This window comes from Erythrolamprus reginae, chromosome 10 (genome assembly GCF_031021105.1).
Source record: "Erythrolamprus reginae isolate rEryReg1 chromosome 10, rEryReg1.hap1, whole genome shotgun sequence".
NCBI lineage: Eukaryota > Metazoa > Chordata > Lepidosauria > Squamata > Dipsadidae > Erythrolamprus > Erythrolamprus reginae.
Genome location: NC_091959.1, coordinates 4,399,757 through 4,417,574, shown reverse-complemented (window position 1 = coordinate 4,417,574; position 17,818 = coordinate 4,399,757). Strand labels below are relative to the sequence as shown.

Genomic DNA, 17,818 nt, shown 5'->3' with positions numbered 1-17,818 from the left:
TCCACTGAGGACCTGTAGACTGCATGAGTGAAAAAGAGGGTGGTGAAAATATTGACTGACCCCTCGCATCCTGGACATAAACTGTTTCAACTCCTACCCTCAAAATGTTGCTACAGAGCACTGCACACCAAGACAACTAGACACAAGAACAGTTTTTTCCTGAATGCCATCACTCTGCTAAACAAATAATTCCCTCAACACTGTCAAACATTTTACTAAGTCTGCACTTCTATTTCTACTGTTTTTTTTCTCATCATTCCTATCATCCTTTTCCTCCCACTTAGGACTGTATGACTGTAACTTGTTGCTTGAGATTTTTATTAATATTGATTGTTTCTTCACTGCTTATTTGACCCCTATGACAATCATTAAGTGTTGTACTACATGATTCTTGACCAATGTATCTTGTACACTGAGAACATAGGCACCAAGACACATTCCTTGTGTGTCCAATCACACTTGGCCAATAAAAAATTCTATCTAATCCCACCGGCTCCACCTTTTCCTTCCTGTCAGATCCACAGTTTGTGAAGATTGCGCCAATCAAGCAAGAAGAGGCCTACAATGACAAGATCTACTTCTTCTTCCGAGAGGACAACCCCGACTGGCCAAACAATCCTTTGGCCCCAAGGAAGATCTCCAGGGTGGCTCAAGTGTGCAAGGTGAAGAATGGGTTTTTGGAAAAGACTTGAGGCTATGTTGGTAGGACTTTCAACTTTGGTGGGAACCAAGCCCTCATGACTCTCACCCATCCTGGGTGAAACAATGACAAGTCCATTGTGATGCAAGCAATTTTGTCTCTCTGCTTGCATCAGAAACCACAATGCAGTGGTACCTCTACCTACGAATGCCTCTACTTACGAACATTTCTGTTCTGTCGGGCTCTCTGGTAGACTCCTCCCAAAAATTCACAGGTACAAAGTTCAGACACACACACGTTTGAAAATTCAAAACAATGTTCTTTATAATGAAAATTCACTTAAACCAAGCCCTCTTTTGGTATAGCAAAGAGCCCTCGTCTCCAAACAAACTGGTAATTTGTACAAGTCCCTTATCAGTTCTGTGATACTTAGCTTGCAGCTGTGAGGCAATTCACAGTCCTTCTTCTTTCACAAAGTGAAACACACTTTGCTCTGGTTGAGTTTCAAAGTGGGGGAAAATCAGCACACAAAAGGTCAAAGTCAGTAAAGCAGTCACGAAACACAACGATCAGATAATCCTCCACAATGGCCAAACCCACAGGCTGCTATTTATAGCAGCCTCACTAATGACCACAGCCCCACCCAACCACAGGTGGCCTCATTTTCTTTGATAATAATCTCTCAGTTGTTGCTGCTTATGCATCGCTCTCCGCATGCGTGGCTGTATCATTAACTCTTGTTCTGAATCCAAGGAGGAGCTAGATAATTGATCTCCTTCTGAGCTGTCTGCCCCACTCTCCTCCTCCCTGTCACTCATGTCTTCTTGGTCAGAGGAGCCTTCATCAGCAGATTCCACCGGGGGAAAAACAGGCCTGCAGCATGTGGATGTCTCTCCCACCTCCACAGTCCTTGGGGCAGGAGCTGGGCCAGAGCTAACCGCAACAATTTCTAGATAAGAACTAGGTGTTCAAGATGTTTTTGCCTCTTCTCAAGAACCATTTTCCACTTACAAACCCTCACTCCCGGAAGCGATTTTTGTCTGCTCTCCTAGTAAACCCCCCTTTCCCCCTTCTTTCTGTAGGGCGACAAAGGGGGCAATGGCTCCTTTTCAGCAGCCAAGTGGACCACTCTTCTGAAGTCCACATTTGTCTGTGTGGACTCGGCCACTAACCGGAATTTTGACTGGCTTCAAGACGTCTTTATCGTTGAGTCGGACCAGTGGTTCCAGACAAAGATCTATGGGCTTTTCCTCAATGAATGGTGAGTTTTTTGCTCTTCGACCATAAATGACCACCAAAGGACTTTTGCTTGGCTTTGGAGAGCCTTATTTATTTATTAGAGTTGGAAGGGATCTTGTAGGTCATCTAGTCCAACCCCCTGCTCGAGCAGGAGACTCTATAGCACCCCAGCCATAGGGCAGTCCATTCTCCACTTGGAAACAGACGAAATGATGAATGCAATTAAAGGAATAAAAAGTAAATAAACCAATGAGACAGGGCAAAATTGGCATGAATGGATCTGCAATAAAAATCAAACTTAACAATACAGAGTATCAGTGTGTATATATATATATATATATATACACAAAGAAAACTAGCATAAAAATATAAAAACACATAGATAAATGAAACAACTACTTATGTTTAATTATTACTTTCTGTAGAAAGTAATAGAGGGTATTTATGTTTGTTTCATATATGTGAATGTATACAGTCTAGTTTATTTATTTATTTATTTATTTATTATTTATTTATTGGATTTGTATGCCGCCCCTCTCCGTGGACTCGGGGCAGCTAACAACAGTGATAAAAACAGCATGTAACAATCCAATACTAAAACAACTAAAAAACCCTTATTATAAAACCAAACATACATACAAACATACCATGCATAAATTGTAGAGGCCTAGGGGGAAAGAGTATCTCAGTTCCCCCATGCTTGACAGCAGAGGTGGGTTTTAAGGAGCTTACGAAAGGCAAGGAGGGTGGGGGCAATTCTAATCTCTGGGGGGAGTTGGTTCCAGAGGGTTGGGGCCGCCACAGAGAAGGCTCTTCCCCTGGGACCCGCCAGATGACATTGTTTAGTCGAAGGGACCCGGAGAAGGCCAACTCTGTGGGACCTAAGTGGTCGCTGGGATTCGTGCGGCAGAAGGCCCTCCCTTTTACTGGCCCATAATGTAAATATTGGCCATCGTCTAATCAGAAACCATATACAAATAAGAGCTGCGGTTGATGGAAGGCTGATTCCTTGCGTCTCGTTTCCACAGGGGTTACTCGGCAGTCTGTGTCTACTCCGTTAGTGACATCAGCGAACGCTTCAGGACGTCCACCCTGAGAAACTACAGTGGGAAACCCCCTGCTGTGAAGCCAGGACAGGTAAAAATCAGTGGTGGACGTTAGATGGAAAATGGATCCTTCCAACATGTAGTCAGTTTAGAGCCTATGTGATAACATTTGCACCAAGACAAATTCCTTGTGTGTCCTGTTCTGCTCTGCTCTGCTCTGCTCTACTGTACTCTACTCTACTCTACCCTATTATTCTACTCTACTCTACTCTAGAGTACAGTAGAGTAGAGTACTGTACTCTACTCTATTCTACTCTTCCCTACCCTATTATTCTATTCTACTCTACTCTACTCTACTCTACTCTTCCCTACCCTATTACTCTACTCTACTCTAGAGTATAGTAGAGTAGAGTACTGTACTGTACTCTACTCTATTCTACTCTTCCCTACCCTATTATTCTATTCTATTCTATTCTATTCTACTCTTCCCTACCCTATTATTCTACTCTACTCTACTCTAGAGTACAGCAGAGTACAGTACTGTACTGTACTCTACTCTATTCTACTCTTCCCTACCCTATTATTCTATTCTATTCTACTCTACTCTACTCTTCCCTACCCTATTATTCTACTCTACAGTAGAGTAGAGTACTGTAGAGTAGAGTATCCTACCCTATTATTCTACTCTACAGTAGAGTAGAGTACTGTACTCTACTCTACTCTATTCTACTCTTCCCTACCCTATTATTTTATTCTACTCTACTCTACTCTTCCCTACCTATTATTCTACTCTGCTCTGCTCTGCTCTGCTCTATTCTATCCTGCCCTGCCCTACCCTATTATTCTGTTCTGTTCCAAACTGAGAGTGGATAAGATGTAATAGCAATAGCACTTAGATCTATATACCACTTCACAGTGCCCTACAGACCTCTCTAAGTGGTTTACAAAGTCAGCCTCTTGCCCCCAACAATTTGGGTTCTCATTTTACTGACCTCAGTAGGATGGGAGGCTGAGTCAACCCTAAGCCACTGAGAATCGAACTGCTGGCAGTCGGCAAAATTAGCCTGCAATACTGCAATCTACTTACTGAACCAACACAGCTCTTAGTGAGTAAATACTAATGACTAAAAGCAGAGGGACAGTGTTCTCAATCCTGTCTTTTCCCACTTACTTTTATTGCAGATGTAGAAGTGTGTGCCAGAAATATAAACTCACTAATGGATTTACTTGGACTGGGCTGGTGTTGTGGCTTCAGCATTGCCGTATTTAGTTTCATTTGTTCTTAGCCATTTACATGTGCATGTAATTTGCCAGAATTCCACAAAGTGTTTGTTTAAAATTGCCTTGCACGCCATGCTCGATCAAATCCAAATAACCCGGGGAATTTTAGTTTCAGAAAATGAACGTAGCACAAGTTTTTCTTTATTCCCCTCTCACAGTAATCACAGATGGAAACATATATGAGAAGTTCTCTTCTCAACACTTGTCTACTCCAGTTTAAAGCACACCTCCATCTACGTGACACTGGAACAAACTGGGGTTCCATCCATCCATCCATCTTTCTTTCTCTGAACCCTTCCTCTACTCATTCATCCATCTGTCCATCGATCCCACTACTCTGTTTCTCTATTCATGCATCCACTTATCCATTGTCATCCTTCTTTCCTTCTCTCTCATTTTCTATCCATCCATCTGTCCATCTATCCACCCACCATCTCACTTTCTCCAACTCCCTCATCATTCAACAATCTTTCCACCCATCACTCTATCCCAACTTTTTTTCTCCATAGGCATTCATCCCCATCCATCCATCAGTCCGTCTGTCCATCCATCTGTCCATCCCTCCCTCCCTCCATCCATCCACCCACCCACTCATCCGTCCATCCATCCATCCATCCATCTATCCCCATCCAACCATCCATCCATCACCCACCTCCTGATTATCACTGTTGTGCCATTCTTGACAGTGTCTACAAGGAATGGAGAAGACTCCACCTGAGACTTTCAAAGTGATTGACAGCTATCCAGAAGTGGCTGCCCAAATGAATGGCAAAATCCTCTTCTACAGCAAACATCATTACCAGCAACTCGGAGTCCACCAGGTTCACGCAGCAGATAACGAAAACTACGATGTTCTGTACCTAGCCACAGGTAACCGACAAAGCAATCTGTAACACCCTTGCTAGTTTTAGAAGTTGTGCGTGAAAGTTTGGCTTTGAGAGAGATCTCCTCAACTCAATATAAAGGCATTTTGGAGGCGTTCTCTCTTCTACAAACAGCATAAAACTTGGCTTTAGCTTTAGCCAGTAAGAGCTGGGAACATCATTAGCTGGAAAGAAACTTATTTGGAGCAATGAAAAAAAGCATGCAATGACTTAGGGCTGAAAAAACATTCTTCAGAGAGAGTAACAATGAAAGAGCTTGCAAATAAGAGCTGGGAACATTATTAGCACTTCTTTAGGGCTGGAAAGAAACCTATTTGGAACAAGTAGTGCAATGAAAAATAGCCTGCAAAGACTTAGGGCTGAAAAAACATTCTTTGGAGAGAGTAACAATGAAGGAGTTTGCAAGATAAGAGCTGGGAAGATCGTTAGCACCTAATTGGGAGGAAAACGGTGCATCTTACACTCCCAAAAATACGGTAGTCAAAGATGGAAGAGCAGGGGGCAAGGTCCATTCTAAGGGGTTTTATGGTGAAATGTATTCACGTCCATCGAAGTGAAAAAAGTGATCTTGCTTTTCTGGCCCACTTGAATCACCTTTTCTACCTGTTGCACTTCTCACTGTCCACATCCCTTTCTTCACGTGGCTCATCTTTCTTTCTCCTCATCCCCCACGCAGACAAAGGAAGCATCCATAAAGTGGTCATCTTACCAAGTGGACCCATGAATATCTTGGAAATCCAGCCTTTCCAGTCCCAGGCGGTCATCCATGCCATGATTTTAGACAAGTCAAGGGTAAGAAAGACTCCATCACTTTATCACGATAGAGTTGACATTTATGATATTAGGCTACTGAGTAACCTGTTTAGTTCTGACTTAGCATGTGTTGAAAACCAGCTTGGTTTTCTTTGTAGACTGGCATAGATGGCTTAGAGCTTTATATTTTTTTTGTAAAGGTAGCCAGCATGGCTTGTTCAGCAAACCATAAAATTAACTGTGGCTTTAAATTGCCTTGTTGTTCTCTATGGACAGTGACCGAAACAAATGCACGTCCCTTACTGACCTCTTAGGAACTGGGAGAGGTCAACAGTGAACAGTCTAAGGCTAAAGTTTTGGGGGTTAGGAAATGATACTACAGAGTCAGTTAGTGAGTCCCATGCATCAACTACTCGGTTACTCAAGTCGTATTTCCTGCAGTCGAGTTTAGAGCAGTTTACTTTAAGTTTGTATCTGTTGTGTGCTTGTGTGTTGTTGTGGTTGAAGCTGAAGTAGTCATTGACAGGAAGGACATTGTAGCAGATGAATGTATGGGCTATGCTTAGGTCGTGTTTAAGACGCGATGTAGTTCTAAGTTTCTAAACCTAGGGTTGTAAGTCTAGTTGCATAGGGTATTCTGTTGCGAGTGGAGGAGTAGAGGGCTCTACTAGGGTTGATGGGTTCAGAGAAACCCTTTATCTAGAGGTCTATGCATGTGTGACACACATTACAACTAGGGAGATCTTAGATTGTAATGGTCATCTTGAATTTTTTTGATCTTGCAATGAGAACATTCCTGAATCTAGTGTTAGAATCCTAAGAATGTTCAACATGTGATTGTCCATCTATTGTTGGATCCTGATGTCCAGCTTCCTTTCTCATTGATCACACCACAATGTCAAGTCTGAGTTTCATGACCTTGGGCACATCTGCCCATTTCCCACATCTCTTGCTAGTCAAGAAAGCTCATTTCAATGGCTCCTTTGTTTTATTTGGCAGAATGAATTAATCATGGCTTCGGCCAACGAGGTTGTGCAGCTCCCCATGGCCACTTGTGGGGCCTACAAGAACAACTGTGGGAGTTGTGTGCTGTCCAGGGACCCCTACTGTGGATGGATCAATAAGCAATGCGCTTCTATCAATGAGAACAAAAATGGGTAGGTTACATCACTGATATAATTTGTGTGATCGCCTTGTGCACCAGTTGCGACCCTACTTGGACCGGGAGTCACTGCTCACGGTCACTCATGCCCTCATCACCTCAAGGCTCAACTACTGTAACGCTCTCTACATGGGGCGACCTTTGAAAAGTGTTCGGAAACTTCAGATCGTGCAGAATGCAGCTGCGAGAGCAATCATGGGCTTTCCCAAATATGCCCATGTTACTCCAACACTCCGCAGTCTGCATTGGTTGCCGATCTGTTTCCGGTCACAATTCAAAGTGTTGGTTATGACCTATAAAGCCCTTCATGGCACCGGACCAGATTATCTCAGGGACCGCCTTCTGCCGCACGAATCCCAGCGGCCAGTTAGGTCCCACAGAGTGGGTCTTCTCCTGGTCCCATCAACTAAACAATGCCGCTTGGCGGGACCCAGGGGAAAAGCCTTCTCTGTGGCGGCCCCGGCCCTCTGGAACCAACTCCCCCCAGTGATTAGAACTGCCCCCACCCTCCTTGCCTTTCGTAAGCAACTTAAAACCCACCTCTGCCACCAGGCATGGGGGAATTGAGATCCTCTTTCCCCTAGGCCTTTACAATTCTATGCACGGTATGTATATATGTATGTTTGGTTTTTTATATTAATGGATTTTTAATCATTTCTAATACCAAATTACTATTGTACACTGTTTTATTGTCGCTGTTAGCCGCCCCGAGTCTCCGGAGAGGGGCGGCATACAAATCCAATAAATAAATGAATGAATGAATGAATGAATGAACGAACGAACGAACGAACGAACGAACGAACGAACGAACTAACAAACAAACAAACAAACAAACAAACAAACAAACAAACAAACAAACATGAGATGGCTGAGCTCACCAGACCTTCTTAAACCTGACAAGAAATTTCTAAAACATAAATGTGATGTCACTTTTGCAATTGGGTGTATTCATGCAACTCTGGTCCACCAGATCAAGTAAAGATCTCATGGGCTCCATTCTCACATGCTAATCTTGGTTAGCATTGACCTTGGCCAATGCTTTGGCTTATCTCTTCCATGAACCCAACCAAACAGATTACCGCTGAGCTAGTATACAGGGTTACTAAAAAAGAAAATGAACCGATTTCATGATGCAATATTTTATTAAGGAAAAGTAATAAAAAAGTCCAGCCAAGTACTCTACTCACAATCAACTTTTGTGGACAATGTGGCTACCACCTGCAGCATGGCCCAGCATCAGTTTGATAAGAGAATTCTTCCCAGCATATCACAATCCAATTCGTTTCAGCATATCACAATCCACTGAGTTGATAGAAACATAGAAACAAAGAAACATACATAGAAACATACATAGAAACATACATAGAAACATAGAAACATAGAAACACAGAAACATAGAAACACAGAAACATAGAAACATAGAAACATAGAAGATTGACAGCAGAAAAAGACCTCATGGTCCATCTATTCTGTCCTATATTTTATCTTAGGATGGATATATGTTTATCCCAGGCATGTTTATTAGTTACTGTGGATTTACCGACCACATCTGCTGGAAGTTTGTTCCAAGCATCTACTACTCTTTCAGTAAAATAATATTTTCTCACATTACTTCTAATCTTTCCCCCAACTAACCTCAGATCGTGGCCCCTTGTTTTCACTTTCCTATTAAAAACACTTCCCTCCTGAACCTTATTTAACCGTTTAACATATTTAAAGGTTTCGATCATGTCCCTACTTTCCCTTCTGTCCTCCAGACTATACAGATGGAGTTCATGAAGTCTTTCCTGATAAGTTTTATGCTTAAGACCTTCCACCCTTTTTGTAGCCCGTCTTTGGACCCGTTCGATTTTATCAATCTCTTTTTTTTGGTGAGGTCTCCAGAACTAAATGCAGTATTCCAAATGTGGTCTCATCAGTGCTCTATGCAGTGGGATAAGACCATATTTGGAATACTGTGTTCAGTTCTGGGTCATAAACGAACAGCTGAACATTGCCGAAAGAACGATGTGACTCCATCGCCCCTGTGACAGCCACTCAAAATTTAGATAACTCCTCTTTCAAATGGTCACTGACTCATTACATGACGATGCTTGAGAACTCAAGCAACGCATCATGAAATCGGTTCCTTCTTTTTTGAATAACTCTGTATTATACAAACCAAAGAAAAGTGGTTAATCGAGCAACCTAGTAAAAATGTGTGAGAGCATGGCCTTCTAATAAAACAATGAATCATTTTGATTGTGAGTCTCCAGCTATTTTTTTGACCAGCTAAGCAAATGTAAATAATTATATGACCACTGCATATCTTTTTATGGAGTTGCAGCAGGCTGATCCTGTGATGACCTCATTTATGAAGGGCTTTGATGTTTAATTTGATGTTTCTTTTTCCTTTTTAGAACTTTATTGCAGTCTCTAAGACACGATGTCCCTCGAAACATTTGTTCAAACGCAAACTCCGAAGGTAATAGTCATGAGCAAAATTGCATGTGTTTAAGAAACATATTTAAGAAGGCAGATGTTTCCTGCAAAATCTGGGAAAATATTTTTTAAAAGGGCCATAAGAAATTAGGAGAAGGAAGAAGATAACAAGGGTGGGAATGAGATTTTGTTGGAAAGAATGGTTACTGGACACAGTGTTGAAGTAGCAGTGAATTGCAGGAGAAAAAAAAAGATTTGTGAGTTTTAGAACGAAGAAAAAGATAATTAACTGAAAGTTGATGGAAGTTTATAAAAACCATCATAATAGAATTCAGTTTTATTTGTTTCTTTTATTTTGGAAACTGCCCCAGGTCTCTGCATGTCTGTCTATCTCTTCTAATTCTACTATTCCCTCATTTAAAAGGCAATGTGAAATATCTTAAAGGATTAAATAAGGTTCAGGAGGGAAGTGTTTTTAATAGGAAAGTGAACACAAGAACAAGGGGACACAATCTGAGGTTAGTTGGGGGAAAGATTAGAAGTAATGTGAGAAAATATTATTTTACTGAAAGAGTAGTAGATCCTTGGAACAAACTTCCAGCAGACGTGGTAGATAAATCCACAGTAACTGAATTTAAACATGCCTGGGATAAACATATATCCATTGTAAGATAAAATACAGGAAATAGTATAAGGGCAGACTAGATGGACCATGAGGTCTTTTTCTGCCGTCAGTCTTCTATTTTTCTATGTTTCTATATTCACCAAAGGAGATAGAGAGGACCAATCTGACCCTCCATTGACCCTTTATCCTTCCTTCCTTCTTTCCTTCCTTCCTCCCCAGGAGACATCAGCAGCCTGTACTCAACGGCCGAGGTGCCCTTACTCTCTCGCTATTTCCTGAATTGCTCTCAAGAATCCCATTATGCCAATTACACCTGGATTCACAACGGCCGGCCCGTTGCCCATTGCAACGCTGGGCACCGTCACTGCCTTCATTTCATTTACGGCATGACCTCTGAGCTCTACGGCAATTATTCCTGCGTCTCTAAAGAGGATTGGTTCTCTCAGACGGTCCTAACCACGTGCCTGGATAATCCCTCTCAACCACGCATGGACGCAAGATCGGCCGCAGGACTCGGCTCTATACCTTCTTTATCGTTCTGGCTGGAGTTACTGACCATGATAGCTGTAGTCTTCATCCTCCAATGAAGACTTTCCCAACACGCCCCTACTTGGCCGGATACGACATTTCACAATTTAGATGGTTGTAGAGCTGAACCTCCAAGGTCAGTGCAGGTGGCATTTCAAAGGAACCTTGATCTTTTTGACACCCGCTTGGAGACAAAGAAAGAAGAAGAGGCTCCAGAGAAGGAAAAATGATGGATGTCCTCAGTTTCCCTTGTTGAGATGGGTGGTTCTACAAACTGGACAAATAACATCCTAAGTAAATATATCGGGGAAGAACATGGAATCATCTTAATGGGGAAAAACCTTGCGGTGGCTTTGAGACCAGACTAACCTCTAAAAAGAAAGATGAGTTTTGCCTAAAAATAGACCGACAAGGGTCTACAAGATCTGTGGCAGAAGATATGTGCTGGTGGTTTTCCAACAAGTTAACAGTTAACAGTTCAACAAGTTAACTGAGTCCCTACAGGGTTGGGTGGCAGAGAAGTGAAATAAATGACATTAAAATTAAATTAAATTGACTTTGTGGAACGGGCTTGGTCCAATAGCGGGTTCTAAAACCTGTTGCTACCAGTTCGTGCATGATGTGGGAGCCAGTTTGCAGAACTGGGCCGAACTGGGAGCAATCCACCGCTGACTTGGTCCCAAGTTTGTTCAGAAGTCCAGCTTGAATAAAACCGAGCATTTTCAATTCTCCATCACCTCCGTTGGTGTTACTGATGCTTCATTGAAGAAGATAGTGGTAAAGCTGTTCAGATCTATAGGTCATAAACATTTTTGGAGGAGAAAAAACTATTATATTTCAGGATAGTTGTAGAATATTTATTTATTATATTTTCTCTTTTCTTAAAAGAGAAATTTCCTTTTTGTGTGTGTGTGTAAACATTGGTCCCTGATCTATATTGTTTGTTTCCTCCACTCCATTCAGTTGCATCCTGTTTCTTTAAACAATTGTGGTCTGTTTTTGTTGGGTTTTAAAAAAACGAAAACAAAACCCACCCAATTGTTTTCTTTGGAAGACGTGGTTGAATGTTCCTTGGTTAGTGAAGGTTCTCACTCGCCTACAGATGGACTAGGTCACAGGGGTAGGCAAAGTTGGCTCTTCTGTGACACATGGACTTCAACTCCCAGAATTCCTGAGCTAGCATGATTGGCTCAGGAATTCTGGGAGATGAAGTCCACAAGTCATAGAAGAACCAACTTTACCTACCCTGGGACTAGGAGAACTGGCTGTAAATGCCCCATTTCAGCATGGTGGATGAGAAATGAAACAAGGGTTGAACATCTGAGGTTTGGGAGCTCCAGTTCCTGGAGAAACAGATCATTAAAGAGAGATTTTGTAAATCTTTGCAATGAAGTCCTCCGATCTGGTGCAAAATTGTTCACTTTATGGCGGACTAAGGTTGATCGTTCAGCCACTTCCTGAGGCTCACTCAAGAGTCAATCTTTGGTATGGGGCCATCAATCTTTGGAGAATCAACCATGCAATGAACCTGTCCTTCCTTTTTTGAGTACCTCTTGGTCTTTCAAGCCCTAAAGGCAATTCTGTGCTACACACTACATCGTTGTCGTTTCTTTCAAGAGTCATTCCTTATTTGGCTTTTGTACATTTCTTTGCTGTTGATATTGTTATCGTATGATCCTTCGATGCACTTTGAGCTGCTGCAGCAGTGATTATGAAGAGAAGGGACCCAAAACAGGCGTTTTATGGAGAGAGGCTGACCAATAAAAAAATCAAGATGGCCGCTGTGCGATTGAAGGGGCGGAACTTTAATCACATGGGTGCAGCCGCCATTTTGAGGGTTGTGTTTGTTTGGACGCACATTTCTCATAGATACCTCTAAACCAGTGTTTCCCAACCTTGGCAACTTGAAGATATATGGACTTCAACTCCCAGAATTCCCCAGCCAGCGAATGCTGGCTGGGGCTTCTGGGAGTTGAAGTCCAGATATCTTCAAGTTGCCAAGGTTGGGAAACACTGCTCTAAACCAAAAACTCATTCCTTTTGTATATTTTTGCTTCCAATTTCTTTTCTACCTGTATTTTGTACCATGTATTTTTTTTAACTAGAGTGCTTTAAAATAAAAATAAACGTATCAAATGTGGTCGGAATCCACTGGAATAAAGTCTATGTTTCTTACCTCTTTATCGATTGGTGACTTCAATCCATGCAAATCGTAGCTGCACATAGACGCCTCAAATGTTAACATGCTCTTTTATTTGGGTAAGCCTTTTGCACTTGTGCAGAGGGTGAAAAAACATGTTTATGAATCTTTAGGTGCCATCTACTAGCTGTCCCGAGTCTACGGAGAGGGGAGGCATACAAATTTAATAATAATAATAATAATAATAATAATAATAATCTGTAAAGAAACAGATGAAACAATCGATCACATACTCAGCTGCTGCAAAAAGATCGCACAGACTGACTACAAGCATAGACATGATGCTGTGGCACAGATGATCCACTGGAACCTGTGCCGGAACTACCATTTACCAGTGGCAAAGAACTGGTGGGATCATAAGCCCGAAAAAGTGGTCGAAAATGAGCAAGCTAAACTACTGTGGGACTTCAGACTTCAGACTGACCGAATTCTGAAGCATAACACACCAGACATTGTGATCGTGGAGAAAAAGAAAGTATGGATCATCGACATCGCAATCCCAGGAGACAGCAGAATTGAGGAGAAGCAGCTAGAGAAATTAGTGAAATACGAAGATCTAAAAATCGAGCTGCAACGACTCTGGCATAAGTCTGTGAACGTGGTCCCAGTGGTACTTGGCACACTGGGCGCAGTGCCAAAGGATCTCAGCGGACATTTGAAAACCATTGGAATTGACAAAATCTCCATCTGTCAATTGCAAAAGGCCGCTTTACTGGGATTGGCAAACATAATTCGCCGCTACATCACGCAGTCTTAGGTGCTTGGGAAGCGCCTGACTGGTGATGAAATACGAAATCCAGCATAGTGATCTCGTTTGCTGTGTTGTACTGACATAATAATAATAATAATAATAATAATAATAATAATAATAATAATAATGATGATGTTGTTAGTAACCATGGTCTTTTGAGATTGAAGGATGCCGTTGTTATTATTGTTATTGTTATTATTATTATTATATTTCACCGCTACATCACGCAGTCCTAGGTGCTTGGGAAGCGCCCGACTGGTGATGAAATACGAAATCCAGCATAGTGATCTCGTTTGCTGTGTTGTACTGACATAATAATAATAATAATAATAATAATAATAATAATAATAATAATAGTAGTAGTAGTAGTAGTAGTAGTAGTAGTGGTAGTGGTAGATTTCACTGCTGGCTATAACCCATCACCCGACTGACCTTAGATAAGTGATGCAATTAGCTTGAACTAAAGACTTCTGAGGGTTGGGTGGTTTTTTTGTCCTTTAGCTAAGTCAATTTTTCTCCGGTATCTTACAAATTCCTTGTAAAAGAAGTTGGCAATGAGACAGAGCATTTAGCCTGAAGTCTTACAGAGGTTTGCCACTGGCCTAGGCTGGCCTCCAAATCGTAGGTTATTTTGGGTTTCCGCCTTGTTTCACATTTCTTTAGAAGTGCGCCCACAAGGCCTTTAGGGAGAACCTCTATAGGACGGTTCCTTCTCCTTTTCCTGTTCTATTGTGGTGATGTTTTGGAGACCAAGCCAGCTCTATATTGAGCTCCATGTTTGTCTTATTTAAAAATCCTGCTTCCTCCTTTTTTGTGCTTTGGTTCCGCTCCGAATACAATGCATACACAGCTCTATTATACCGATGGCTTCCATTTTTCAGTTCCTAAAAATAAAAAGAACTAAAAATAAAAGCATAAACAGCGAATATGGAAGATGAATCAGAACGTCTTCTCTAGCGTCCTGACCTTAGTGGAAATACCTCCCTTGCTGAATTTCTTAGGATCTTTTTGGGCTCTTAGTGTGGACAACTATCCATGCCCAGTTCCTGCGCCCTCTCTTCGTATGTTTTAGTTTCCAGTCCCTTTATCACTCTGGTTGCTCTCTTCTGCACTTTCTCCAGAGTTTCAGGGTCTTTTTTGTAGTGTGGTGACCAAAACTGGATGCAATACTCTAGGTGTGGTCTAACTAAGGCTTTATAGAGTGGTATTAGTACCGCATTAGAACCATAGCGCTAATAGACTATCAGAGCTTCTGTCATTGAAGATGTTCAGCCTCCAACTTTTGAGATGGGGCATCTATCTATCTATCTATCTATCTATCTATCTATCTATCTATCTATCATCCGTCTGTCTTTCTGTCTGTCTGTCTGTCTGTCTGTCTGTCTGTCTGTCTGTCTATCTATCTATCTATCTATCTATCATCTGTCTGTCTATCTATCTATCTTACTCATCTATCATTTAATTTATCATCTATCTATCTATCCATCATCTCTCTATCTCTGTCTATCATCTAGCTATCATCTAATTATCTATCTATCTATCTATCTATCTATCTATCTATCTATCGATCTATCTATCTATCCTCTTTCTATCTATCTTTCTATTTTCATCATCATCATCATCTATTTTTCATCATTGTTGTCTTCAGTCTCCCTCTCTCCATCATATTTTTTCTTCTTCTTCTTCTTCCTCCTCCTCCTCCTCTTTGTCCTCTTCCTCCTATCTTTTTATCTTTATTGCTTATCTCACCTACCTGCCTGCTTGCTTGTCTCCCTTTCTCTCTCTTTCTCTCTCTCTCTCTCTCTCACACACACAAACACACACATACACTCCTGTCTTTCTGTCTGTCTGTCTGTCTGTCTGTCTGTCTGTCTGTCTCTATCTGTCTGTCTAATCTGTCATCTATCCATCCCATGAAACTCCTAGTGTTTGTTATTCTGGTGTAAAGTGATTTGAAAACCAATTCTGACTTTAAAAAATAATAATCATGGAATAGTGCACCTGACATCCTTCCCATAAATAACAATACAGATGCTCACTTTTTAAAAACAGAATACGCAGTCAAATCTAGCAGCTGTTGGTAGATCTTCTCAGTGGTAACTTTCAGAGCTAAGTTCCCAATTTCAGTTCTTCTTAGTCAAATCTTTTCTTCCTAAATTTGTAAACCCCTGGAGATCGTAGAGATTTCCCCCCACCCAAGTTCTTACACTCTGCAAATGAATTATTCAGAAAAGAAAGAGAGAGTTTGCATTTCTGGTTTGTATTAATCGAAATGACTTAAAATGAAACCAGACATTTTAAGCAGAGCCTTAAAGCACCTGTTAAATTCGGACTTCTGCAATCTCTTGATTATCCTATAGCTTTGGCAAAAGATTTTTAATGATCCAATCAAAAGGTTAAAAAAATGACTTTTGGGGGGAGGAGGCACTACATAAATCCTTAAATAAAGGAATTTTTTTTACACTATAGGTGTGATTTCCCTTGTTCTGGAATGTGTTTTTAATTGGTCTTCATTAACCCTGGCATTTCTCCCATTTAAACAAACTCAGATAAGGCCAAGGTTCTCCTCCCTACTTCAAACAGTGCAACATCCTGCTCCAAGTTTATGATCTGTAAACTTTAACTTTCACCTGGATAGAATTTTCCTCCCTTCCCCCACCCAGACACGAAATAAAACTCTGTTCCCAGGGATCTTTTTTTTTAAAAAAAGGAATGTTTTATTCAAGAATTTTTTTACAGAATAAAAACATTTGAAAGAAGAAGAAAAATAAAGGAAAGTGAAAGAAAAGGGGTGAGAAAAGAATGAAAGAAATGAAAGAGAAAGGAGGGGGAAAAACTCCCAAAGAAATATCAGCTGATCTTTACAGCTGTAATAAATGCATTTCGTTTTTATTTTCTCTGTCTAAGGTCACTTTCTCTCTTTCTCTCTCTCTCTCTCCCTTTCTCCCTCTCTCTTTCTCTTTCTCTCTCTCTCTCCCTCCCTTTCTCCCTCTTTCTTTCTTTCTTTTTCCCTCCCACCCTCTCTTTCTCTCTCTCTCCCTTTCTCCCCCTCTCTCTTTCTCTTTCTCTCTCTCTCCCTCCCTCCCTTTCTCCCTCCCTCTCTTTCTTTCTCTTTCTTTCTTTCTTCCTTTCTTTCTTTCTTTCTCCCTCTCTCTCTTTCTCTCTCCCTCCCTCTCTTTCTCACTCTTTCTCTTTCTCTCTCTCTCCTTCCTTCAAAATTTGCTAGTCTTCCAAATACAGTGGTACTTTTACTTAAGAACTTAATTCGTTCCGTGACCAGGTTCTTAAGTAGAAAAGTTTGTAAGTAGAAGCAATTTTTTCCATAGGAATCAATGTAAAAGCAAATAATGCGTGCAAACCCATTAGGAAAGAAATAAAAGCTCGGAATTTGGGTGGGAGGAGGAGGAGGAATAAGAGGAGGAGGACAGTCGCTGCCGAAGGAAGAAGGTGAGGTGAGGGGAATCAAAAAAATCCAAAACTTTAAGGCTTTAAAAAAAACTGTCTTGGCCTTCCTGCCAGTCTGAAATTTCCTGGGAAATTTTTCCACGCTTGGGTTCTTACGTAGGAAATGGTTCTTGAGAAGAGGCAAAAAAATCTTGAACACCCAGTTCTTATCTAGAAAAGTTCTTAAGTGTTGTGATTCAGCCTGAGGCTGCTCAGGGACCAGCTGTGTCTCTGCTGACTCCATGCCCGGAGGAGGATGACAGCGCAGAGGAGGGGGCTGAACAGTCGGACGGGGGAGAGGAGAGTCAGGAATGGGATGAAGGAGAACAGCATGAGAGCCCCGGGGGGGGGGGGGCTCTCCCCAGCCAGTAGCTTGGAGTCATTAGGTGATGACGCACAAGCTGTCATTGACATGAGACAGAGACGTTCAGAGCAATGAAAGGAGCAGTTAAAGAAATATTATCACCATTGAATTGGAACTAGCTGGGTTTGGGTGTGGTCCTCATCAGCACGGTTTAAAAGGCAGGCAAGGCCTTGAAGCCATGTGGAGTGTTATCAATTGGAGTTGCGGTGACCTGTTTTGATTCTCAGCGTCTCTGATCTTGGCTTGTGGCCTCGCAGTCTGGAAGACTTGTGGGAGGCGTCTGTTTGCTATCTACAGCTTCGTCTTGGCAGCAAGAATCTAGTATTGCTTCATGGACTATTCCCTTCGTGTACATATTTGAAGTTCCAGCGTTTTTCCTGTTTGTAAGGACATTTTCTGTTACCTGTGTTTTCCTTGCATTATATAAACTGCCTTTGCCTTTTACCAGTGTGTCTGGCTTCTCTTTTTGGGTTGGTATTG

General features: G+C 41.6%; 1 protein-coding gene across 1 annotated transcript in view; it reads left to right on the top strand.

Annotated features, from left to right (window-relative positions):
* SEMA7A (semaphorin 7A (JohnMiltonHagen blood group)) overlaps positions 1-12,740 on the top strand; it is a 48,153-nt gene extending 35,413 nt beyond the window's left edge. The window contains exons 7-14 of the mRNA XM_070762626.1: positions 517-662; positions 1,723-1,901; positions 2,908-3,016; positions 4,893-5,076; positions 5,767-5,882; positions 6,843-7,000; positions 9,405-9,469; positions 10,271-12,740. Of these exons, the coding sequence (XP_070618727.1) occupies positions 517-662; positions 1,723-1,901; positions 2,908-3,016; positions 4,893-5,076; positions 5,767-5,882; positions 6,843-7,000; positions 9,405-9,469; positions 10,271-10,638 (1,325 nt within the window). The 3' untranslated portion in view covers positions 10,639-12,740. The remainder of the gene's footprint in view (positions 1-516; positions 663-1,722; positions 1,902-2,907; positions 3,017-4,892; positions 5,077-5,766; positions 5,883-6,842; positions 7,001-9,404; positions 9,470-10,270) is intronic.
* Positions 12,741-17,818: the final 5,078 nt, after the last annotated feature.